The sequence below is a fragment of the Rhinatrema bivittatum genome, chromosome 3 (genome assembly GCF_901001135.1).
Source record: "Rhinatrema bivittatum chromosome 3, aRhiBiv1.1, whole genome shotgun sequence".
Taxonomy (NCBI): domain Eukaryota; kingdom Metazoa; phylum Chordata; class Amphibia; order Gymnophiona; family Rhinatrematidae; genus Rhinatrema; species Rhinatrema bivittatum.
The window spans coordinates 392,979,832-393,006,624 of record NC_042617.1 but is presented as its reverse complement, the minus strand read 5'-3'; the positions used below and the strand labels follow the sequence as shown (position 1 = coordinate 393,006,624).

The following is a 26,793-nucleotide window of genomic DNA, read 5'->3' as shown; positions in this document are numbered from 1 at the left end:
TAAACCATAACCTGGAGTATTCCAACACAATACTACGTATATTACATAAAAAAAACCAAACACTAATGTATCACTAAGCAAGATTTTTTTTATCTCATAAAAAAAATTTATTTTTATCAAATCCACAAAAAAATATATTATATAGAAACATTTTTAATTTACACACAAAATTTAGAAAAAAATAGTTATTCAAAAGCAATAAAATACAAAATTATCAGTCCATGTGCTCATCTCCCTATTTTTTTTTTAAAAAAAGAGGAATGGAATCTCCTGAGGTGTCCATCCTGGACAGTCCAATGAATCAATACACATGAGCTTTATTTGAATAGTTATTCCTTCATATATTACTGAAATTTTCAAAGGGTGCTCTTCTTGTTTGTTCTGAGTATTGTTGATTTATAAATTTCAAAAATGGCTACTGTATCAAAGATTCTCCTCTACTATATAAAAGACTCTCCTCGTCAAAAGTCCCTTTGTTTCGCTGTACCAGGGCAGTGGAAATTTTAGTGTGTAACTGATCCATTACAACATTTACATCAACAAACTATAGACTTCAGCCTGAGTACACACAGGAGAGGGTGGACAACAATTGAATCCAATTTCTTCTCCAATATTAAAGAAAAGTCTTTCTTCCTTCGGTGTTCTAAGCAAGAAAATCTCAACGAGGCTTGGCTCCCAAAGAGAAGCTCCAATGCAGGCAACAAGGCCTTTACCTCTACTGTGCAAGAGAATGGGGAACTTACAATGCCCAGGGTCACTTGGGCAGATGACCCTAGGACTCACTGCCCTGATTCCCCAGCTCCTTCTATCAGTCACACTAGAACTGTGCCCCACATGTTTTTCCACCCAGGCCATGGTGGACTCCGGCTCTGGGGGAAAATTTATATTGCAGGATCTTGTCAATCAACTCCAAATACCCACGGTCTGGATGACTCCACTACTGGTACTTTCTTCAGTCTACGGGACAGGTGACCAGTCCACCGTGCCCCTCACCTTACGCACCAGCTCCTCACACACAGGGGAAATCAGCTTCCACATCATTCCCAAAAGCAGTGAATCCTGTTATATTATGCCTGCTGTGGCTCCAGCAACATCAGCCACAGTTTGAATGGTCCATGTTGGGGCTCGCCTCTGAGGTCCTGTATGTATGGGCTCCTATGGGATACCTGAAGGGTCGTCTCACCTGGTGACCATGGTTTTCATCCTTTTGGGACTCCCATCTCCCTATACAGAAAACAGGGATGTCAGACTGCTCTTCAGCACCTCTGAAAAAATAATGCTGTGATTCAGCTGAAATCCTAGCTACGTGCTCCAGTCAACTCTGGTACTGCCTATGGTATGGCTCGTATTTCCAAGCTGAAAGACTCAAACCAGTGGACAAGAGATAGCAAATGTTGCTTACCTGATGTAACAGGTGTTCTCACAGGACAGCAGGATGTTAGTCCTCACAAATGGGTGACATCGAGGATGGAGCCCACCACGGAAAACTTCTGTCAAAGTTTAAACAGAACTTTGACTGGCCCCTACTGGGCATGCCCAGCAAGGCACTGACCCTGCAGCCAGCAGGGGTCTCCCTTCAGTCTGATTTTCAAAGCTACAGGCAGTGCCTAGAAAGTAAAAACAAAACGAACCCAACACCGCGGGGAGGCGGGCGGGTTTCGTGAGGACTAACATCCTGCTGTCCTGTGAGAACACCTGTTACATCAGGTAAGCAACATTTGCTTTCTCACAGGACAAGCAGGATGGTTGTCCTCACAAATGGGTGAGTACCGAGCTGAGGATGTCCTGACTTGCACCAAATGCACCCAATGACGTGCAATAGGCACTACAACTGGGGTGGAATTTGGTAAAGGGCATCCGCACCCTACCGGGAAGGTGGAAGGGTGTTGGTACATCACGTTGGAAAAAGGTTACGCAAGACAGATTGGCCGAAGATGGAGTCCTGTCTTCCAGCTTTGTCCAAACAATAGTGGGCTGCAAAGGTATGGAGAGAACTCCAGGTTGCAGCCCTGCAGATGTCAGGAAGCGGCACCGATCGAAGGTGTGCCACTGACGTCGCCATGGCCCTCACAGAGTGTGCTTTCACACGGTCTTGAAAGGGAATGCCAGCTTGCTGATAGCAAAAAGAAATGCAGTCCGCCAACCAGGAGGAAAGAGCCTGCTTACCCACAGGATGTCCTAACTTGTTAGGATGAAAAGAGACAAATAATTGAGTGCTCTTCCTGTGAGCAACTGTACGGTCTAGATAAAAAGCTAGAGCTCGTTTGCAGTCTAGGGTATGCAGAGTCTGTTCCCCGGAGTTGGAGTGGGGCCTGGGAAAAAAGATAGGTAGTATGATGGATTGATTAATATGAAACTCAGAAACTACCTTAGGTAAAAATTTAGGGTGAGTGCGGAGTACCGCCCGGTCCTGCAGGAGCTTAGTGTAAGGCGGATAGGTAACTAGGGCCTGCAATTCACTAACCCTGCGAGCTGAAGTGATAGCCAAAAGGAATAACACTTTCCATGTGAGATACTTTAACTCACAGGAGTGCAGAGGTTCGAAAGGAGGTTTCATTAGACGACCAAGAACCAGGTTAAGGTCCCAAGATGGGGCCGGAGGACGTAAGGGTGGCTTCAGATGGAGCAAGCCTTTAAGAAAACGTGTTACTAGGGGTTGTACTGAAATAGGGACACCCTGTACACCTTTATGGAAGGCGGCTACCGCACTGACATGCATTCTGATAGAAGAGGTTTTAAGACCTGATTCAGAGAGATGCCATAAATAGTCCAAGAATTTGGAGATTGGACAGGAAAGGGGATCAAGGGACTGAGAAGTGCACCATGATGTGTACCTTTTCCATTTGTATGAGTAAGACTTTCTTGTGGAAGGCTTTCGTGAAGCTATCAGGACCCGAGAAACGGAATCTGAAAGGTTGAAAGGCTGAAGGACTAACCTTTCAACATCCATGCCGTCAGGGACAAGGCTTGGAGGTTGGGATGGAGGAGGCATCAGTCGTTTTGAGTGAGCAGATGCGGGTCCTTTCCCAGAGGAATGTGCCTGCGGATGGAGAGATCCTGGAGTATTGGAAACCATACTTGGCGTGGCCAGTAAGGTGCTATCAGGATCATGGTTCCTCCGTCCTGGCGTAGCTTCACGAGAGTCTTTGACACAAGAGGAAGTGGAGGGAATGCATAGAGCAGACCGATTGTCCACTTGAGGGAGAATGCATCCCTCGGCCGAGAGTGCTGGCTCCGAATGAGAGAGCAGTAATCGTCCACTTTGTGGTTCTGAGGGGACGCAAAGAGGTCTATGCGGGGAGAACCCCACTTGTGAAACAGAGAGGTCGCTACCAGAGGATCGAGCAACCACTCGTGCGGTTGGAAGACACGGCTCAGCTGGTCTGCCAATACATTGTCTACTCCCGGCAGGTAAGTGGCCCTGAGGTACATGGAGTGGGAGAGGGCTTCCGCCCAGATCTGCGCAGCTTCCTGACACAGAAGGAAGGAGCCTGTGCCTCCCTGCTTGTTTATGTACCACATGGCCACTTGGTTGTCCGTCTGGATTAAGATTATCTGATGAAAGAGATGATCTTTGAAAGTGCGGAGCGCATAGCGGATTGCTCGAAGTTCCAGGAAATTGATCTGGTGTTCGGCTTCCTCTTTGGACCATAACCCTTGGGTTTGAAAGTCGTCCACATGGGCTCCCCAACCGATGTGAGAAGCGTCGGTGGTTAGGATTACTTGTGGATCCGGTGGAAGAAAGGGTAAGCCCTGAAGGAGGTTGACCTGAGTCGTCCACCAGGTTAAGGATAGGCGCAGCGCTTGTGTGACTGTGACTATGGAGGACAGAGGCTGAAAAGCTTGAATCCATTGGTGTCGTAGAGTCCATTGTGTTACTCTCATGGCTAGTCGGGTCATGGGAGTGACTTGAACCGAGGATGCCATGTGCCCTAGGAGAATGAGGAACTGGCGAGCCGTGGCAGTGTTCTGAGACTGGAGCTGGCGAGCCAGGGACATTAGGGTGTGGACCCTCTGAAGAGGAAGGTAAGCCTTTGCCTGTAAGGTGTCCAAGTCTGCCCCAATGAAGGATAAGGTTTGAGACGGGACTAAGCAAGATTTCTCGTAATTGACGAGAAACCCTAAGGAAAGGAGTGTTTGAATTGTCAATTTTAGGGAGGATTGAGCCATCTGTTGGGTGGAGGCCCTGATTAGCCAATCGTCCAGGTATGGGTAGACGTGGACACCTTCCTTCCTGAGGAATGCTGCTACCACTACGAGACATTTGGTAAAGACTCGTGGGGCAGAAGCTAGACCGAAAGGGAGGACACGGTATTGATAATGGTCGTGGCCAACTAGAAACCGCAGATATTTGCGATGGGATTGTGTGATCGCAATGTGGGTATAAGCGTCCTTGAGGTCGAGAGAGCACAGCCAATCCCCTCTTTGTAGCAGAGGGAGCAGCGCGCCTAGGGTTACCATTTTGAACTTCTCTTTTTGAAGATATTTGTTGAGGGCTCGAAGGTCCAAAATGGGACGTAGTCCCCCCGATTTCTTTGGTATTAGGAAGTATCTGGAATAGAATCCCTTGCCTCGAGAGGGAGGAACAGGTTCTATAGCATTTGATTGCAGAAGAAGGGATACTTCCTGTTGTATTTGAGCCAAATGGGTGGATAGACTCCACGCTTGAAGAGGCGGGGAGTCTGCCGGAAGAGTTATGAAGTTGAGGTGGTAACCCTGTGTGATAATTGTTAGCACCCACTGATCTGAGGTGATCTGTAACCAAGGTTGTAGAAAATGGTACAGTCGACCTCCTACAGGGATGTCCGGAAGAGGGGTTTGGCATGTGTTCCCTACAGGGGAGTCAAAGGCCAGCCGCAGGCCCAGGAGGAGGGGCTACAGTAGGCCTTTGTTTCCTAGGCTGACGCGGCTGAGGCCTAGTAGAGGATCGAGCTGGACGAGGCCTGGCCGATGGAGGGTAATAACGGCGTGGTCGAAAGAATGACTTCTTAGAGTCTTTCTTTTGCGGTTGCTTGGAGGTCAGCTCAGGTGGGACAGATGAGAGTTGTTTCAACGTCTCATGGTGGTCTTTTAACTCCGCCACAATCTGCTGAATTTGCTCTCCAAACAAATTATCGCCTAAGCAGGGTAAATCAGCAAGACGATCTTGAACCTCTGGGCGAAGGTTGGATGACTTTAACCAAGCCCAACGTCTGGCTGAGATGGCTGTGGCTGAAACTTTTGTGGAAGCATCGAATATGTCGTAGGCAGTCCTAATCTCGTGCTTCCCTGCCTCAAATCCCTTGTGAAGAAGGGCTTGAAGCTGCGGTTGGTATTGGTCTGGCAACGTGTCAGCATAGTCTTGCATCTGCTTAAGGATGGCTCTGTTGTACTGAGTCATGTAAAGTTGATATGAAGCTATGCGTGAAATCAACATAGCTCCATGATAGACTTTCCGTCCAACACTATCTAGGAACTTGTTGTCCCTGGTAGGTGGGGTAGAAGAGTGTGGCTTAAGACGCTTGGCCTTCTTCTGCGCGGACTCAACCACAACAGAGCGATGATCCAGTTGAGGTTTTTGGAAACCTGGTGCTGACTGAACAAGGTAGGTGGAGTCAGCTTTTTTGTTAACTGGGGACACTGATGAAGGAGATTCCCAGTTTTTCTTGAGCAGATCCAAAAACACCTGGTGTATAGGGATGGAAGCGATGATTTTTGGAGCATCCAGAAATTGAAGGAGTTCCATCATCTGGTGTCTGTCATCAGCTTCAGATTGTAGTTGAAAAGGTACAACTTCTGACATCTCTTTCACAAAGTTAATGAAAGATAGATCCTCAGGAGGAGATCTTTTTCTACTCTCTGTAGGAGATGGAGGCGAAGGCAAATCCGTGTCAGAAGATGTATCATCATCATCACCCCAGGTATCGTAGGGATCAAGTGGGGTTTGTAACCCTGATGGACCTGGCTGAGGCTCTAAAGGCATCGATGGAAACCGAGGTGGAATCGGTGCCGTAGGTGGAACCAGAAATGGCATCGATGGCTTCGGTGCTGTCGATGGAATCGGTGCCTGGCGTGGAATGGATGGAACCGAAGGATATATCGGTGGAGATATACCAGAAGGCACCGATGGAACCACCCCGGAAGGGGGAATCCGGAACGGTGTTTCTCCTGCCGATGAAAATCCAGTCGGAGACGGTGGTGTTGTCGATGGCACTGGAATCACCGATGGAAGGGCCGTCATGAGCGCCTCCATGCGGCTCAGTAGCGGTGCTAGCGCTTGTATCAACGGCTCGGTGGTCGGTTCCCTCCTCGGTGGCGAAGCCGGTGCCGGTGTCGGTGCCGGGGCGGCACTGGAACCGGTGCCGGAGACGGTGCCGATGGAGGTTGCAATTTCTTCATCGCTTTCTCGATGGCCTCCTGGACCAGCCGGTCCAGTTCTGCCCGGAGACCAGGGGTAACCATACCCGGCTCGACGGGAGAGGGAGGCTGAGGCAGGGCCGGAGGGACCACCGTAACCGGTGGGATCACGGCCCCCGCACCCCGGGAGGGTGAGGGTTTCCTCGATGCCTGCAAACGAGACGTGGAGGGTGTCCGGTCTGTTCGCGGCTTCTTTGTCGGTGGCTCGGCTTGAGTAGAGGTCGATGGCTGTGGATCCTCGACAGGCCGAGATTTGTGCCGTCGATAGCGGTGCTTTTCCTTCCGATCCCCTCGCCCATCCGGGGAAGGGACGGGAGTCGACGGCCGAGAAGCGATCGATGGCGGACGGTCACCGGAGGGTTGACGATGATGGTACAACTTCGACGGTGCCGGTTCCGATGACGTCGATGCTATCGATGGCGTTGGGGTGGGTGCATGGAAGAGGAGCCCCATCTTCTCCATCCTGGCTTTGCGACCCTTGGGTGTCATTAAGGCACATTTGGTGCAAGTCAGGACATCATGCTCACTACCCAAACACATCACACAAACCCTGTGGGGGTCTGTGATGGACATAGTCCGGGTACAATCCGGACAACGGCGGAACCCCGTTGCCATGGCCTGAAGCCAAAATTTAGGCTGGGGATCGGTAAGTGCCAACAGGCCTCAAGGGCCAAATTCGACGGTAGTCGATGGAAAAAGGCAAAAAACTTACCGGGTTCCGTAAGATGACTAAAAATTTGTCGAAGGGAGACCCCTGAGGGGCAAATTTTCTTAGGAAATTAATTTCCAAATTCCTGTCAGGAACGTGGTTAGAGAGCTCCTTTCACCGCGTGGCAACTGCTGCGCGGAAAAAAGAAGACTGAAGGGAGACCCCTGCTGGCTGCAGGGTCAGTGCCTTGCTGGGCATGCCCAGTAGGGGCCAGTCAAAGTTCTGTTTAAACTTTGACAGAAGTTTTCCGTGGTGGGCTCCATCCTCGATGTCACCCATTTGTGAGGACAACCATCCTGCTTGTCCTGTGAGAAATCTCCTAATGTAACCTATGAACACTCAAAGGAACAGCTGGAAAATGAGAGATCCAAATGGAAGTGTGTATGGGAAGAAAACAAACTGACAAAAAGAAAATACTTGAGTCACTTAACAGCAAAGAATCTACTTACCGGACTATCGGAAGAACATAAAAGAAGTAAAGGGAACCCATCAGTTTCTTATATTTCTATCAGTCAAGAATCTGAAAGGGAGATAGATGCCTCTACCCTTGCAGTAAGGGCTTTCCTCCACCAATCTAGTCCAGAAGGGACGAGACTCCCCATAATAATCACATCAATGCCACCCTCAGCTCTTCCCCTTTCCAGCTGGATTATGAGAAACAACCTCTGCCTTCGTTACCACTACCTATGACAAATCCTTCCATCTGCAGCTCAGCTCTCATCCTAGAAATTGCATGAACTATGGGAACAAACCAGTGAATTGACTAAGAAAGCCCCTACCCGATCCAAGAAAGCCACAGATAACTGAAGGAGGTTGGCACCTCAGTTCAAGATAGGTGAAAAGGACTTTTACCTTCGGTACCCCAATAAACCCAAGGCCTCAGGAGGGCAGCTTAAGAGGGAGGGTACTGTTACAATCAGCAGTCCGCGGGCTACCCCCATAAACAGCTGCTCTCACCTTCGGGGTCAGTATGACCATCCTACATCCAAGATGCTGCGAAACACCACCAGCACACACGCGGCAGGATGCCACTGGCTTCCACATGCCACGCTTCTCCCTAGACACACGTATGCATGCATGCCGATATCGCCTCTCTTAAAGGGACCACAGTGGGAAAGTCCCTGCGGCCCCTATTGATGATGTCCTTAGCACTACCCTTTATAACGGCAGCTCTCCGAACACTACCTGCTTCATCAATAGGTCCAGCTTCTTCAAGTAGTGCATGTTGCTTCTCAGCCTGATCCCTGCCTCTGTCTCTAGCCTTGTTCCATTCTTTGTCTCCAGCCCTCATCCAGCTTGTCTTCAGTGCAGCCTGTTCCATCCATGTTGCTGGCTTATTCTTGTCCTTGCCTAGCTGCTCTACCTATCTGTCCCTCTTTTCTTCTCTAGGATGGAGAAAAAAAAAAGAGGGACAGATAGGTTCTGACCACAGACATGACTAACCGCTGTCTGCCTCTGACCAATTCTTGGACTTCAGACACGCCTGTCTTCCATCTGCCTATGACCCTAGCTATCTATGGACCTTCTCTTCTGCCAACAAAGACCCCCACCTAAGACCTGCCTGTCCTAGCATCCAAAGGCTCAATACAAGGGGAATGTGGGCTAGTATAGGCGAAAGCCCTGACTGGTCTCTGCTTCACCAGGGTCAGCCTGCCAACGGTGGGGACCTGCAGGGCTCCTCCTTGCAGGTAGAGTCAATCCTGCCTTGGCCCAAGGGTCCACAGATACAACCTAAAGTCTATTCAGACAAGCACCCTGTCCCTGACAGTGGCCAATCTGGGTATCAAGTGCCCAATAGATCTCAAAAAGTAATCTATTTTTTGTTGCTCACTGCCTGGGATAAGCAATGATTTTTGTGTGTTAATGAACTTTTCCACCAAGACCTTGTTTAAACCCCTTTAAGACCTTACTGTGCTGCTCACTTTTACCATGTCCTCTGGTAACAAATTCCGCAGCTTGATTGTGTGTTGATTGAAAAAATATATATTTTTATGTGATTTGTTTTAAATCTGGTGTTAGTTTCTTTGAATGTCCCCTTGTTCTACTTCATGATTTTATAAACCTCTACCATCTCTTCTCAGTGATCTCAGTTCTCTTTTCTAAGCTGAAAACCCCTAACCTGTTTAACTTTTATTCATAAGGGAGCTATTCCATCCCCTTTATAATTTTTGTCAGTCTTTTCCACATCTTTTTTAGTTCCACTATGTCTTTTTTGAGATGGGGTAACCAGAACTGCCTGCAATATTCAAGGACTGGTTGCACCATGGATTGATACAGACACATTATGATATTCTCCATTCCTCTCCAAATAACTCCTAACATTCTATTTGCTTTTTTGACTGCTCCCCCACACTGAACGGAGGATTTAAAAGTACTGTCCACGAGATCACAGAGGTCCTTTTATTGATTTGTGATTTTTTAATGTGGAACCCAGCATTATATACCTATAATTGGGATTATTTTTCTCTATGTGCATCACTTTGAACTTGTTTATATTAAACAAGCCGTTAAGCCCATTAAAACAGGCTACATTAAATTTTTTTTTCAGTCCATTTTCAAACACAGCACCCTTTTACACTTTTTCTCCCTCACTCCCCCTTCCCCTCGTTCACTCACCCCCTTCCCTCCACTCAGTCTTACTCACCCTCTGTCTCCCACTGCCTCCCTCCCCTCAGTCACTCCCCACTCTCTCCCTCAGCCCTCCTCCACAACTTCTTACCCTTCCACTTACTCACATCCCTCTGTCTCTCACCTCCCCCTCATTCTCCACCCTCTCCCCTCACTCCTCCCTACCCCCTACCCCCCTCCCACACACTCTCTCCTCCCTCCCTCTCACTCCTTCCTCGCTACTGGCCGCCGCTCCTCGTCACCGCTGCCGCTCGACGACTACGCTCCTCGTCGCCGCCACTACCGCTCAACGCCGCCATGTTGATATCCAGCTGACGCTCGCTGAGACAGATGTGCTTGCCCGCACATGCGCAGTAGAGCTGCTCTCTATTGCGCATTTGCAGCACATCGGTCAAGCTTCGTTTATTAGGTTGATTTCATCTAACCTTTACTGTAAAGCTTCCCAAACCTGTCCTGGTTTGCCAGGCTTTCAGAGTAATGACAATGACTATGCATACATTGGAGAGCCACAATATGCAAATTTATCTCATGCATATTCAATATGGAAAGTCTCAAAACCTGACTAGCACTAGGGTCCCCAGGACAGGTTTGTGAAACCCTGCAGTACAGGGATACTGCAAACATATTGTGAAGGTCATGGAATATTATAAAAACTGACAGGCCAATACAGTACAGTGCACTCCGGTGGAGCACACTGTTAACCGGCATTTAGACGCGCGTTTCACGCGCTAGCTTTACCCCTTATTCAGTAAGGGGTAATAGCGCGTCAAAAACGCGTGTACAACCCCCCCGAGACTAATAGCGCCCGCAACATGCAAATGCATGTTGATGGCCCTATTAGTCATTCCCGCACAATACAGTAAGTAAAATGTGCAGCCAAGCCGCACATTTTACTTTAAGAAATTAGTGCCTACCCAAAGGTAGGCGTTAATTTCTGCTGGCACCAGGGAAGTGCACAGAAAAGCAGTAAAAAACTGCTTTTCTGTGCACCCTCCGACTTAATATCATGGCGATATTAAGTCGGAGGTCCCAAAAGTAAAAATAAAAAGTTTTAAAAAAATAAATAAATAAATTTAAAATCAGCTCGCGGGTTGAAAACCGGACGTTCAATTTTGCCGGCGTCCGGTTTCCGAACCCGTGGCTGTCAGCGGGCTCGAGAACCGACGCCGGCAAAATTGATCGTCTGCTGTCAAACCCACTGACAGCCACCGCTCCTGTCCACAAAGAGGCGCTAGGGACTTGGTTTTATCCTTCCCCTCTCAGCAGAATACCTTCCCATTAGTCACAGACAATATCCCCATTCTATATGCTTGCCCCTGCTTTCTGAATGCTCCCAGATATGTCTTAACTCTGTGGGTACTGAGTTCCATAACTGTGTTGCTGCTAACAAAAATGTTCCTGCCCTAGAGCAACTCAAACACAGTTTGCATACTGTTCATATACTTAAAAGAGCATCCTGGCTTGATCTAAGGGCTCTTCCAAGCTTGTATCACAGGAGGTTAGCCTGATACTATTGATGTCCAGTACCAAAGAGAAACCAATCCAGTTTTCAACAGGGAGCCAATGTAATTTGGCCAGCAATAGAGATGCTCAAAAATCACCCTAGCAGCCACATTTTAAACTACCTACAATGTAGATATTGTTTTCTTAGGGAGCCTCATAAAAAGGGCATTGCAATAGTCCATCTGGCTGATTTCCAAGGCATACATCACTGCATTAAGGTGGTTTAAGATCAGAAATGGGTGCATCTAACTCTGCCTCCCCCTCGTTTTGAATACCCTTATTCAAGGAGAGGTGAATATCTTGTTGTTAGTTATACATACCTTCTGAATAGACCCTTTTATAAAACAGTTGCTTTTCAGGAAAACCTAAATATCTACTGCTAATCACCTAAGGGATGCTGAAAACTATGGGGGAGTGAATACACCCAATGGAGTTTTGTTTCAAGGCAGAAACATACAATCATTTTTGACACTGGCAACAGTGCTGGGAAATTTTACAGCGTCACAGTGTTTCTCAGCATTGCAGACTACTGACTTTTGGAACAATCAGCTACAGTGATCTACTTTCAAGACCACATTTTTCTGTATCAATAACTGCATACAAATGCTCACTCTGTGCTGACATTCATATATATTCCTTCTTTAGCTGAGTGCAGAGTTATACTTGCATCTCAAGGAACAGAAAATATTCCATAGCAAGCAGTGTGCAAGCAAAAGGTTATGCAAAACATGGTTATGGAACTTTAGCCCAATTCTTGAATCTAACAGTTTGGAGTGGAAGTCTTACAGCATTTTCTGCAGCCATTTTTGCTTGCATCATATTTCTGTAGTTTTTTTTTTTCCCTTGCCTGAAGTTTCAGAAAATCAGATCCATGAACAAAAGATCTGCTAGGTCAAACCAGTTAAAGCAAACTGACTTGTGGGCTATTCACACTTTTACCCAAAAGGTAAATCTGGCTCAAAGTCATTTCTGAGTCCTAAAGAAACAAACATGGAACTGGACTTAAACTACCTTAAATGCAGCATTAACCAAATACTTGATAATCATTAATGTCTGCATTTATAGTACAGTGTGGCATTCACATTCATACCCTCCAGCTGTACTTGTGTCGTATCTACTTTTGTATGGTATGCAAGTAGAACAATTAAAAGGCTACACATGGGCCAGCCTGTTGGCTCAGCGACCCATATGTTGTACAATTGCTATGCAAGGGACCTGGATTAAAATTCAGGCCTGGCCTCTGCTTCTCTAGGATGGCAGGAATTGCAGAGGCAGCTAAACATAACACAGCTAGGAGCTGAAGCCATCACGTTACAGCCTCACAAATTACGGAATTATGCAAATTCAACCCCTTTCTGCATATGATCGGATGTACTAAGCCTGTTTTCCCTTTTATGTCTGTGGAGAAAAAAATGCTTAGTACGCCTTGCAGCTATAGAAAGGTAGATATGTGTTAAAAAAAAAAAAAAAAAAAAAGCTGGCTTTCCAACATATATCCTGCAATTGCAAGATCATCAGGAAACTTACTGGAACGGACACCTCCGGATTATTCTTCAGCTTGCCCAGTATGGTGTAGCCATCCACATTAATGCTAGCTCTCGGACTGATCCTCAAGGACTCAATCAGACGGCAGTCGATGGAAAGAGTGATCTTCTCCTTCTCCACACTAATCAAAATCTTGTGCCACTGGGAATCAAAGAGGAACGGTAGCTGGGAGAAGGTGACAGAGTGAAGGCGAGTGTCCAGCCCCTTGTAATAGAACTGGACAGACTTAGTGTGTCCATTCATCTTCACTGCCACTTGCTCATTCCCAACTGAGTCCAAAATCTGCCAGATGGTCCAGTGCTTCTGACGCGTGCTGCCAGTCATCCGGAGAGTGGCAAGAAAGGAATATTCATCGGGAAATCCGCTGGGGTTTAAATGTCTGGAAAGGGCCAAAGGACAGCACAAAGTGACAGTGTTATCACATTAGGATATTTTTAAAATCAGTAATAAGGTGAGGCAGGATGGTCCTATCTAAATCAAATGGTCTCAGATTCACTGCCAGGTGGCAGGCCATGCTAGGGGGCGGGTCGACTCTCTCAAGTATTAACCAAATAAATATGGAGGACCTGATTTCTCTCATTCTCTGCTTATAAGAATAAATTAGTGATAAATTTGGCACACACCCCTGCCCCCAATTATTGCATTTTTTTTAAACATAGAATTTAAAAGGATAAGGATAGCAAGAGCCATGGTGTTACCTGAACATTTCAACATGGGACAGACTTGATTTTCAACTTTTGAGCAAACAATACTCCAGACAATATTCTACTTAAGACACTAACATCATTACCCAAGTAAAATATGACAGGCGTGCTACCTGTAATACCTGTGCAAAGAAACTGGTGGCTCACAGATCCAAGCCCCAACATGACTGGCTCAGTCTTTCAATGTACAGAAAAACCTGGCAATAATAATTTAACTAATAACCATGATATTATTAAGACATGAGGCTGTCTCTGTTGCTAGGAAACAGCATGCAGCCCAGAAGCAAAAAGGACAAGGAATTGCTAAGCATCATCATCTTCTAGCGTATGTGGAGCTTCATTAGTGTAGGGTCTAAATTACAACTGGAAAATGTTTTTTTCTTTTAAAAAGAAACTGGCATTCCTTTAAAGCGGAGAGGGTGTGCTTTAATCCAATTGCCCTTGTCTGCATAATCCATTCTCAGTCAACAGTGAGATCAGGTATATCTGAGTCATGTTACAATAAAGTAATGAAATGCAAGCTAGTGTTAGTTGCACACTAGACACTCCTACAGTATACATATAGGGAAACTCCCAGTCACATCATGAGTGGCTCAGGTATTCCCCCTCCACACTGCTAAGGATACCAGCTACAGGATGTGACCCGCCTGCAAGATTTTTCTCTAGCCAGGACAGTCTTTTTGTCTACCCTTTTGGAACTCCATCATCCCAGGCAGTAGAGAATACAAGATCCTAACTTAGTTCCCTTCACCTCCCACCTCCTCCTGCCTAAGTACAAACATTCCACAGCAGCACTAGTGAGTCAGAGAAACCTGGCTACATGAGGGCCTGCATTTGTATTTATTGAAATTTGTTAATCACTTCCGTCTAGGACCCAAGCAATATACATAACAGATAACTGATACAAAAAAAAAAAATCAAACTTTGACAGACTTAAATAAAAGAAATAAGGCAAGTTACAATCTAAGGTGAAAGTAACCATTACCAAGATCATAATCAAATGATCTGCAGGCTTGAAAGTATTCTAAACACACAAAATCAAGGAAAAGCCAGTCCCAGCAAAAAGATTTCAGAAGTGCTTTAAAGGACTTTTAGTTACTATAGAACCTGAAGCCTGCCAGACAGACCTAGCTGCTTGTTAGATTCTATCATCATAGCGTGATCAAAATAGCTACCTTTACTAGTAAGTCTTCTAGGTCCCCTGCATCACCTGCCAGACAGACCCAGACACGTAAATGCCTGTTTTAGCTAAGACACCCAACATTTCATATTTGACATTCATTCTGGCAGTCCCAGTACTCTTTGTTGAATAGAATATGAAGCTTTGAACACTTAAACACGAGCCAAAAGGTTATGCTTTCTGGGGTCTTGCAAGTCACTGGATTCTAGATACTTCACTATCCTTTTCTTCAGTAGGGTCTCCCATTAAAGTTCCCACCCCTTGATGTTAGACTAATGCGCCTGTAGTTTCTGACCCCCTTACCACTTTTATTAAGAGAGCTAACATCTGCCTTTTTTCAGTACCTTGAGACCTTTTCTATCTCTATGGATCTATTGAGCAGGTCCTTCAGTAGATCTACCAGAACCCCCGCTGAGTTCCCTCAATATCTAGGATGCCTCCCATCCAGTCCCATCACTTCATCCATGTGCAGTCTTGGTTCAGCATCTCCCCCACTTCCATACATACCCCCTGCCAACCACCAGCAGTCCATCTCCAATCCTTTCTTCAGTGACCACTGAACCAAAATACTCATGAAATATCTTACAGCATTCACAAGATGAGTGGCTAGAAGAGGTATATAAATAAGGCTGTTTCCAACAGAGTTATTACTAATTGCTGGATAGTCGCTAAGAAACAGGAGGCGGCAGCTTTACTAGGGTTCAGTAATGATATCACAGCACATTGTGACATCAGAGCTGAACTGCAGACACTTGAATGGACCTTTCAAGGGTCAGTTTGCAATGAGCAGTTCAAGGGTTAGCAGTGGAGAGAGGGAGAGGATCACTAAAGGTTGGGGGGATAACAAAAATGTAGGCCGGAAGAGGGAAGAATATTTGTGAGACAGTGAGAACCATGGGTTGGAAGAGGGAAAGAGGAAGACACTCGCAAGTAGGTGAAGAGCAAGGTTATCACAAAGCTCCATATCTGTAAGGAGAAGAAGCGGAGTCCATCTTGGTTTTACTCTTATTGTATGCCTGGACTTGTAGTTCAAATGTTATAATAAACAAGAAGTGTTACAAGTCTCTGCATGCAGTGGGTGGAAGACTAGGACTGGCTCAGCCTCTCTCTCTACCCGCATGAAGCAGAACAGTAACTCAAGAGAAGAAAGAGAACAAAAATGTAGTTTTTAATCAATAAATCTGTACACAACAATGGATTAAATAAAGGCAGCAGTGAAAAACAACATGACAATTAAAAAGTTCTCAGCCCTCTCTCTTCCACAAAACTCCCCATACATTTAGGAGGATAGGCAGAAAGGGGACACGGATGTGCCCTGCTGGAAACTTTCGTTTTAAGTTTGCCTTTTAAAAGAAAAGAAAACCTGCACCAGTTCCAAAGCTGCTGGTTTTACTGAGCCAGTCCTGGCTGTACCTCATCACGTGCACGGAGGCACAGTCTGATCAGCAGAAACGCAGATAGCAGCTGGCCTCCCTAACCAGCTCCCATGGAAGGATGGCGCCAATTGTTTCATGTTAGAATGGACAAGCTAATCCAGTGTTGGTTTTACTCCACTGCATGCAGGAAGATGTACTTCTAATCCTCTTAGAAAAAAAAAAAACCCACACACAGCACTTCTCCTCTATGTCTGCAATGGGATTAAACCAGAACTGGCTCAGCCTGTCTTTTATGACATGGGATTCTGGGTAATCCTATACAGCAGATAAGAGTGAAAACCGCCTAGCATGCCATGGGATGGCTTGTTCTATGCTGAAAATCACCACAGGATGGATTGTTCCTTTTTGGAAAGTGCCTGACATGCCATGGGCTGGATTGTTCCGCTCACCAGGATCCTTCCAGTGTTTGTAAGCATTACACAGCAGGAATAAGAAACTTCTGCAGAGATTGAATCATATACATTTAAAACTTCCTGAGTGCACTCCCAGCACCTTTTTGCACTCTCGCTTGAAATGAAAGGTGAGTGTTTTGGGGAAAAAAGCAGGTAAAAAAGAAATAGGCTGATGCAGTCCTATTGATTGCCCTACAAAATCAAAACTAGAAATCCATAGGACAAAACCAGGATTGGATCAGCCTTTTCAGTTGATTTAGTGTTACATTCACCGCTCACGGGACATTCCTGCAAGCAGCTTCACTCACCGGCCGCCGGACCGGCTGCGCAGCATGGATGCCGTGGCCATCTTCCCCTCAGGTGCGCGTACCCGATTGTCTCCTTATTTAAAGGGCCCATGTGGGAAAACTCAGTGGCACTCAGCAATGACATCATCTCTTCAGCCCTATAAGAGAGCCTTGCAGACCTTCCTGCCTTGCCTCAGCAATGGGTCATCTTGCCTTATCCAGTTGCCTCGTTGGCCTGCCTTCAGCCTTGCCTCGCTCCAGCCTGATCTTCAACCCAGCCTCGCCTCGCTCCAGCTTTGTCTTCAACCCAGCCTCGCCTCACACCCAAACTTGCCTCGCTCGAGCCTAGTCTTCGGTTCTGACCTTAGTTCTGGACTCTGATCACGCCTTGCTAACTGCCTGCCCTGACTCCTGGACTGTCTTGGACATTGCCTTAGCCTGGCCCATTCAAAGACCCATTCGTCAGCTGTCAGCACAAACCTTGGGGCCCTGCCCATGAGGTTGCGCCAACTATGCTACAGCAAAAGGGGCTTACGCTCACATCGTTCGCAACACCTGGGGTGAGGTTATCAGCTCTGAACTGCTGGCGCATCTAAGTAAGTAGTTTGGTTTTCAGGATAACCACAATGAGTTTTCATATATCTCAAACATATTTGTTAGAGATATCTTGTAAACTAGAATGAGTATGCTTCCAAGATAGGGTTAACAACCACTGTGTAATGATCAGGGCTGACATGACTTGGTGTGCAAACAATACAGTTGCACAGGATGGCAACTTCTGAGGAGCAAAGCCAGAGCTGTGTGACTGGTGGACATTTCCAGGCTCTGCCAGTCAAAGAACCGCCCAAGGAGCTGGTGAGGTCAGCAGGACTGCAGCAGTTGGATGGGAAGCAGGAGGAAGCAGCCAATTCACTTGCCTGCTCTCTTTCCCCTGGGATGACAGAGAATGATAACCGAACAGTTGCTGGGTTCCCTGCTCATGCTGCTTCTTCTTAAAGAGACGTAAAAGGAGAGCTGGAGATGGGACAGAAGCTGATGCTCTGCTCTGCTCCCAGGACTCCCACTTCTGCACTGCCTACCAGGAGAAAGAGGAGGAGGGAGCCACCAGGCAAGCTGTGAATAAATGTAGATGAGGCAGAGCAGTTAAATTCTGAAAGTGGGTAACATGAGGGAAAGGTGAATGCTGGGGTGAAACTAGGAAAGGGTGAATGCTGGAGGGAAACCAAGAAAAACGTGATTGCTAGGGTAATGCAAGAGGGATGCTGGGGTGGGGGGGGGGGGGGGGGGGGGGAGGTAAAAGCAATCTTTCTAAAGTCAGCATTGTGAACGTGGGCTCTCTGGCACCTTTTCCTCCCCAAGCAGTGGGTGTGAGGACCAGGGGTGGGAAGGAATAGAGAGAGAGAGAGATACTTAAGAGGTGGCAGGTAGAAAGGAATGCATGGGCCCCATGGGGGGATGAAAATGAGGAGGGCATAAGAGAACTTGTGAGTGGAGGAAGTGAAAGATCAGTGAGGGTGGGGAGGTAGAGGGAGTGCCAGAAATCTGGGGGCAAAAAGGTAGAGGGTTTGAGAGTGAGAGAGAAAGCCATAAAGGGTTGATGGAGTGGGTGGGAATGTGAGAGACAGTGAGGATATTGGGGGCAAGGCAGAGACTAAGGGTCAGAGAGAATCAGAGAGGTGGTTATCATGAGGGGAGATGACTGGAAGCTGACAGTCTGTGTAGGGATGATAGGATGGAGGAGTCAGATTGGCAGGGATGGAAGAAAGTGGGAGGGAGGGACAGTAGTGGCTGAGATGGGGTGAAAGTAAGACCAGATAACAGAGAGGGAGAACCCATGTGAAGCTGACGGAGAGTGGTGAGAGCCAGAGAGAGGCTATTGAGAAGGGAGTCATTTATTAGGAGACTTGTGGGGGGAGCGTGAGAGATGGTGAAGGACACAAGAGGCGTGAGATGCAGGCATGAGAAGACAGAGTGTGAAAAGATGGTGATGTAAGGGAGAGATGTAGAGGCAAAGAAGAGAGAAGTGGAGCAAAATGAGATGAATGGAAAAGATCAATATCATAGACAAAAGTATGGGAAGAAGTGATCAACAGAGGGCAGATCTAATAGCTGAATGGCTTCTGAAGTAAACTGCATACTCAGCAGGCTGTGATGGCTTTTAGTGACTCATTTAAGAATCCCAAAATTTTGTACATGAGCCTTTGAGACCACATAGGTCCTTTCTTCAGATGTGAATACCTACAGTATCTGAATGTAATCTGCTTTGAAGTGTCAAAAAGCAGAATATAAATAAAATTTAAAAAATAAATAATGCCTCTTGTGTGACAGATCAAGGCTTGCGAGGAAGGGAGGGGAGCAGCAGAGGATCATGGCTTTTACAGAAGGGGAAAGAAGGTAGTTGTGGTTTTTAGGAAATAAGAGAAAAAACACACACTGGAGTGTGTGGAGAGGGACAAACTGAAGTGAAGTAGGGTAAAAGGTGGTGAGGACAGAAACAAAATGAAAGGGGAGGGGAAAATGTGGTGAAGGGAGAGGACATCAAAGGGTAGGCATGGGAGAGGAGAAAAGTCTTTATGATCTATTTGTAGCCCCATGGCACAGTGTGACCAGGTGTTCTAAGCCACGCCCGATAACTACAAAATCACAAAAATATCAAACAAATTTAAAAAACATAGTTTAAACGCTATGTAAAACACTGTCCATTGAGACCCCCATAACAAGGAACTTAAGTTATTCGCTCGGATATATATATTTATTTATTTATTTTTAACAGGAACATGAGTGTTAAAAAAAAATGCTCGCATTATATAATCATTGGTCTCAGGAGAGGTCTCAAAAGTTTTTCTTCATTTCCATAAACGTGCTCTTAGAAAATGTGCCCAAAGTGATAAGGGTCAACTTAAAAAAATCATGCCCTTAACCTTATTGAATCTTCAGTTCCCACTATCGTGAGTCCATGATTTCATCCAACCGGCGTTTTATATGAACTCCTCTGCAAGATGATGAAACAGGAGACTAAACATTTCAACCCAAAGCCTGACGTGCCTGATAACTAAGCATGTATTTCTTTAGGCTCTTACCCAGCTGCTTGTGAGATCCCAAGGATGTTTTGGGTAAGTGCTCTAGAAATCCCTAGTGTTTTCTCTGCCAGAGGAAGCTGAAGGACAAACACCTTACTAGCAGGTCGATGCAATACCGTGCACTCAGGCTAGCACAAGGATCAATCTACGGTTGGACGTGCGCCCATAACTCCTTATGCAATAAGGGGATTAGCGTGTCCAAACCAGTGCGAGCTAATAGCACTCATCACATGTAAATGCCATGTTGATGAGGCCATTAGCTAGTACCCCTTATGCACACATTTTAACCTCAAAAATGAATGCCAGTGCGTTATGAAAGCAGGCGTTCAATCATGAGCGCCCATTTTTCCTGCACCAATACTGCACAGGCCTGAAGATGAGCTCTCTGATTCTATGGAGAAATTCAGCTTTCCACCTTGCTCCTAGACCGGGTTTTCCAACTGTCTCCTAGGAGAACAATGCAGCACAACCCAGAAGATGTCTTTCCTATGCTTGGCAACAATTTCTCATGCGTAGGGAGAGAAACGTGAGCAAGACTTACGCTGTATTTAAACTAAGCAGAGTTCAGGAGTTTGGCTTTACAGCAGCACATGGAAACAGAATTTGGCCCCACCACTGTACTACTATAATCAATTCCACGGAGTCTTGAGAGAAAACTGTGCTTGTTCAGGCAGAATAAATATACTACTACTGCTTCATAAGAACATAAATTGCCATGCTGGGTCAAACCAAGTGTCTATCAAGCCCAGCATCCTGTTTCCAACAAAGGCCAAATCAGGCCACAAGAACCTGGCAATTACCCAAACACCAAGAAGATCCCATGCTACTGATGCAATTAATAGCAGTGGCTATTCCCTAAATAAACTTGATTAATAGCAGTTAATGGACTTCTCCAAGAACTTATCTACACCTTTTTTGAACCCAGCTACACTAATTGCACTAACCACATCCTCTGGCAACAAATTCCAGAGCTTAATTGAGCGTTGAGTGAAAAAGAATTTTCTCAGATTAGTCTTAAATGCTTGCTAACTTCATGGCCTGCCCCATAGTCCTTCTATTATCCAAAAGTGTAAATAACAGATTCACATCTACTCATTCCAGACCTCTCATGATCTTAAAGACCTCTATCATATACCCCCCCTCAGCTGTCTCTTCTCCAAGCTGAACAGCCCTAACCTCTTCAGCCTTTCCTCATAGGGGAGCTGTTACATCCCCTTTATCATTTTGGTCGCCCTTCTCCTGTACCTTCTCCATCGCAACTATATCTTTTTTGAGATGCGGCGACCAGAATTGTACACAGTATTCAAGGTGCGGTCTCACCATGGAGCGATATAGAGGCATTATGACATTTTCCATTTTATTAACCATTCCCTTCCTAATAATTCCTAACATTCTGTTTGCTTTTTTGACTGCCGCAGCACACTGAGCCGACGATTTTAAAGTATTATCCACTATGATGCTTAGATCTTGTTCGTGTAACTACAGCAAGGGTTATTTTTCCCTATAGGCAACACCTTGCACTTGTCCACATTAAATTTCATCTGCCATTTGGATGCCCTATCTTCCAGTCTTGCAAGGTCCTCATGTAATTTATCACAATCCGCTTGAGATTTAACTATTTTGAATAATTTTGTATCATCCGCAAATCTGATAACCTCAACAGTATATTGTTGTGAAGTTATTTCAGTGGAGCAATACAGTATTCATTCGTGAATTGCCTATGGCTTAGACTTTGTCATTTTTACTCCTGTAAATAAACAGACCTTGTGGAACCACCACTAAAGTTGCAGTCTGACCTTCGTGGCTAAGTGTTTATCCAGGAATTAGAGAAAGGCCTAGCTGCCATCCACTTGGTGACCCCTGGTGTCTATGCAGTTCAGTGGAGTCTTGCCAGTTCTCAGAGGGATCTAGTCAATTCTCAACAGTGAGCTCACCTTGAGCTGGTCCACTACACCATCTACTGTATTTGACGGAGACTACTAAAGAACCCAGTAACCCAGGCAGAAATTCAAACCCACCTACCAAAGAATTACATATTTTTATATTATTCTTACTAAAAACAGGGGCCTGAAAATTATTTCTCACATGTGATTAGCTGGCTAGCTCCGACTCTTCTCTTAGCAGACCTCCATTAACCCACTCCACCCCACCCCACATCCTCCCTCAAAAATGACAGTGACAGTCAGAGTCAGCACACACTTATAGGTCCTTCAGTTGCCCCACCACCTCTTCAAGCATAGGTTTCCCATTCAATAAGGAAACCTGTGGTGAAGGCAAGGCCATGCTGGTAGCCTATGATCACACACTGGCTCTCACTGGCTCTGCGCTCTGTGACTGCTGCCACTGGTGTCAGTAGCACCATAGGCAGTGACACCATGCCCCAAAGCAGGAAGCACCATGACTGTTGGCTTGCAGAACAGGTAGATGCAGTCCTAGTTTTGTGTCATGTAATACCCCATGCATGCAAAGGGGTAGAAGCAGGCGTGGATTTTTCTGTCCTACTGAAACAGAGCCAGCTAATTACCCTCCTTTTGCTTAAACCGCACACTGCATGTCCCACCGTTTCCCCATGGCCCCAACTCAGAGCAAAGAGAAGCAGCTTTGGGCCATCATCTAGCATTATTTATAACACTTGGCGCTGGATTAGGGCTGACAGTGAGCAGTCTGCTAGTGCAGCATGCTCTCCTCATAGTGGCACACAGCTGCCCAGACCCCCATGCTGTGGATTTTTTTGGCTATCCTGCATACAGCACTGCAAGGTGGATTTTTAACCTCTTCCCCTGAATTCAGATCTTTGTATGCACTTTGGGGGCACCATACAAAGTTCCCAACATGAGCTATTTATTTCCTTCCAGAGCTGCAGCTCCTAGAAGCCGGGAACTGCATTCACTCACCCTAAACGTGGCTTTGATCGTTTCTACACTTTTCATGGCTTTAGGAAAAAAATGTTTGGAAAAAAAAAAAAAAATGATAATTGTGGGTTGTTTTCTTTGCTCTGTCTTCTGCCTGTTTAGGTTATGCCTGTCAGATCCAACAACTACTGTGTAATTCCCCCAGTAGAACAGTCACTGAGCAGGTGCAGTCACATTATTTGCGTTCAGCATTGAATGTGTTAAGGGCACGGGAATTATTTCTGAACAAGAACCTAAGCCTAAAAGCTCTATTGTACTCTGTGAAGTTCCAGTGCACCGCATGCATCAGAGCACTTGATGTTAATACTGTAGCAAGTAGTCTTCCACATGATTTTAATATCATTTTTGCATTATACTAAAATGTACTCTAATTTGTGCTCAGGAATTAATCAGATCTTCTTGATACGGCTTTGCATTTTTTAATGACTTGAGCTTCTGCAAATCCTTTTTGGATATTGTTTTTGGTTAGATATGCTTTCTAAGAAGATTCCTGAAGAAAGAGGATTCCGTTAATCCTTGGAGTCTGTGATTAGCTGGAGCACTTCCAGCAAGGAACATTTACAGCAGAGACCGTATCACATGTCACTGAAGCACAAAGACTTCAAGAGTAAGATCCTGTCCGGCGAGTATTCTAAGAATGTCGCTGATCGTCAATAGGTTATTATGGGGGAGGAGGAGGGGGCATTAACCCTATGCATTTAACACACACTGTAGAATCTGTAAAGAGAATGTAACATTTGAAGCTAGAAGAATTTCAATAAGAGTAATTTTCAAAGCTATTTCCATGGGTAGAATAGTGCCTTGCCCATAAAAATGGGTTTCTTAAAACACTTTCCTGACCTATACTCACGTAGAGTTTGGAACTATCCATCCACCTTTGCATTATTTTAAAATATGCGTCTATTTCTTTCTCGGAAAACTACCCACACAAAATAGCAGGTGGAAATATGTGAGGGCGGTTTTTTCCTGAGATGATTTTCAAGTGAACGTACACACGTCCTTTCACTTTGAAACCTGAGGCAATGTTTGAAGGCAAAAATGTCACACTTATGCAGCCAGTCTTAAAATTCCTCCCCCCACCCCCCCAAATGTATATTTGACCTACCATCATAAAACAAATATTCTTAGCAATTATCAATTTGGATTTCAACCCAAATAGTAACTTTCTTTTTTCCAAAAGATAGATCAACAAATGCATATGATTTAAACAAACTTGAACCACAAAGGGTGCAGTGTTGTAAATTATATATAACCCTCTTCTGGATCCTCACCAGAGAGGAGCCTGCTGAGGTACTGACACCTGACCACTCAGTACCATTCCAGGGGGGCTTAATTTATCTGCAGAATCCTACAGTAACTCAAAAATCAGGCAGAGCAGGAGAGCTGAGGTTTCAACAAATAAAGGTTTACTGGTTTAAAACTTACTCAATGGTGATAATTTGACAGAGAACACATTTTCTGGGTGATGAAGCCATATTTCCAACTAAAGTGAGATGTCTGTAAGTCACTGTCCTTAAATCCCTTGGGAAATGGATTTTAGAGGTTCTTGTCTTAAAGACACCGCATTCTTTGATGTGAAGGCTTGCTTGAATTCTCTGACGACATCTCTTTTCCTCACTGCTCCTCCAATATAGTGCCAGTAATGAACCATTGTGGCAACTCCCAAAGGGGAATGCTTAGCATATGGTTCAGTCCCACTTACCTACTGTTTCCAAACACAATATGTCCTTTTATATGACAGAAACATTCTCTTGGTCAGGATCCAATGGGTCCTTACATATAGACTGGACTTTTAGAAAATTCTGAAGTTTGACTTGCAAGCGGTTGTGTGAAAGCACTTTGGACTCAAGTCATGCAAATTTGGCACTTAGAAAACTTTCGGGCGGAGCACATTGTTAACCCGCGATTGGACGTGCATTTGACGCACTAGCGTTACCCCTTATTCAGTAAGGGGTCGAAAACGTGCGTCCAACCCCCCCAAACCTAATAGCGCCCACAACATGCAAATGCATGTTGATGGCCCTATTAGGTATTCCCGCGCGATTCAGAAAGGAAAATGTGCAGCCAAGCCGCACATTTTACTTTCAGAAATTAGTGCCTACCCAAAGGCTGCTTTTCTGTACACCCTCCGACTTAATATCATGGCGAAATTAAGTCGGAGGTCCCAAAAGTTACAAAAAGTTAAAAAAAAAAAAATTTGAAGTCGGCCCGTGGCTCGCGGGTTGAAAACCGGATGCTCAATTTTGCCAGCGTCCGGTTTCCAAACCCGTGGCTGTCAGTGGGTTTGAGAATTGACACCGGCAAAATTGAGCATCGGCTGTCAAACCCGCTGACAGCCGCCGCTCCTGTCCAAAAAGAGGCGCTAGGGACGCGCTAGTGTCCCTAGCGCCTGTTTTTACCGCCAGACCTAATTTGAATACAGAATCGCGTGCACAGGAGAGTCCTGTGGACTTTACTGTATCGACCTGTTTATGAGAGATAATTTCTTGCCAACTTTGACAAATAAAAATACTGACAGCCTACGTTAAGGAAAAGACTACCAGTGAGGGCTTATTGGATTGGTTGACTAAGATATACAATGCCTCATTGATGGAGGGATATTTACCTATATATCATTAAAAAAGGCAGTAGTCCACCCAATCCTGAAGATGACAACAAGATGGAAAACTTAATACCAAAGTGAAATTTACCCTTTTAGGGTAAGTGATTGAAAGTGTTGCGCTACAGTTACAGGCTTTCCTAGATTAATCTAACTAGATAAACGAAGCTTGACCGACGTGCCGCAAATGCGCAGTAGAGAGCAGTTCTACCGCGCATGCGAGCACGTCGGTCACAGTGTGCCTCTTAAAAATGGCGCTGCAGGAGCGGCGGTGGCACCGGCCCGAAGAGCTGGAGCGGCGGCCCGAAGACCAGGAGCGGCAGGAGCAGCGGCGGCCCGAAGACCAGGAGCGGCAGGAGCGGCCCGAAGACCAGGAGCGGCGGCCCGAAGAGCGGCGGCGGCATGCTCGCAAGGGAGGGAGGGACGGAAGGAACACCCCGGATATCTACTGAGGGGAGGAGAGAGGAGTGACTGAGGGGAGGGAGGAGGGAGGGAGGAGGGAGTGACTGAGGGGGGAGAGAGGAGTGACTGAGGGGAGGACGGAGGGGGGAGAGAGGAGTGACTGAGGGGAGGAGGGAGGGGGGGAGAGAGAGGAGTGACTGAGGGGAGAGAGGAGAGAGTGGGGGGAGGTGGGAGGGAGAATGAGGGGGAAGGAAATGAACCAAAAAAAATGTTAATGTAGCCCGTTTTAACGGGCTTAACGGCTTGTATGATATATATTAGAGTCTCTTTAATTAGTTTTTTGCCCAAAGCATAGTATAGTATAAAAACAATATTAGTGCACTTAGTAGATGAATTATGATAAGAGTGGAATGTGTTAGTAATCCTGTTGAACCTTCTCACCCCATTCAATAGCCTTTACCTTTTTATTTTACTAGAGTGGCTACAAAAAATAGGAATAAGTCATATCACCCTGTCCTGGTTTTCCTCTTTATTGGATAGATCATAGTGTGCATTATTAGATAACTGCACAAATGATGCCCATTGCTTTATGGAATGCCCCAAGGCTCAATTCTATCACCTACATTATTTAATATTTATCGCAGCCATTAGGCAAGGTAATTAAAGAATCTGGAATACATTATCAAATATATCTCAATGATGTGCAGCTGTTTTTACATTTGGGCACTGATATTCTTGCCTACAGGATACTTGCACCTGGATAAAAACAAATGTTATCTGTTATCTTTAAATCAAAAGAAGACAGAGGTTATAAGGGTAAGGAGAATAATCTACTATTAGATGATATAATTCTTCTTTTGAAAACAGACGTATAGAGGTCAATATTCAAAAGCCATTTAGACAGGTAACTTACAAGTTATCTGTCTAAATGGCAAATATGGCACATTCAGCCACCTACCCATCTAAATTATAACTAGAAAAATAGTTATCTGGCTATAATTTAGGATGGATAAAAAAAAA

At 45.6% G+C, this 26,793-nt stretch overlaps 1 protein-coding gene across 3 annotated transcripts in view; it reads right to left on the bottom strand.

Moving 5' to 3' along the window:
• COL9A1 (collagen type IX alpha 1 chain) overlaps window positions 1-26,793 on the bottom strand; it is a 373,679-nt gene that overhangs the window by 224,981 nt on the left and 121,905 nt on the right. For all 3 annotated transcript variants that reach the window (XM_029595655.1, XM_029595654.1, XM_029595653.1), the window contains one exon: window positions 12,764-13,160. In XM_029595655.1, the coding sequence (XP_029451515.1) occupies window positions 12,764-13,160 (397 nt within the window). The remainder of the gene's footprint in view (window positions 1-12,763; window positions 13,161-26,793) is intronic.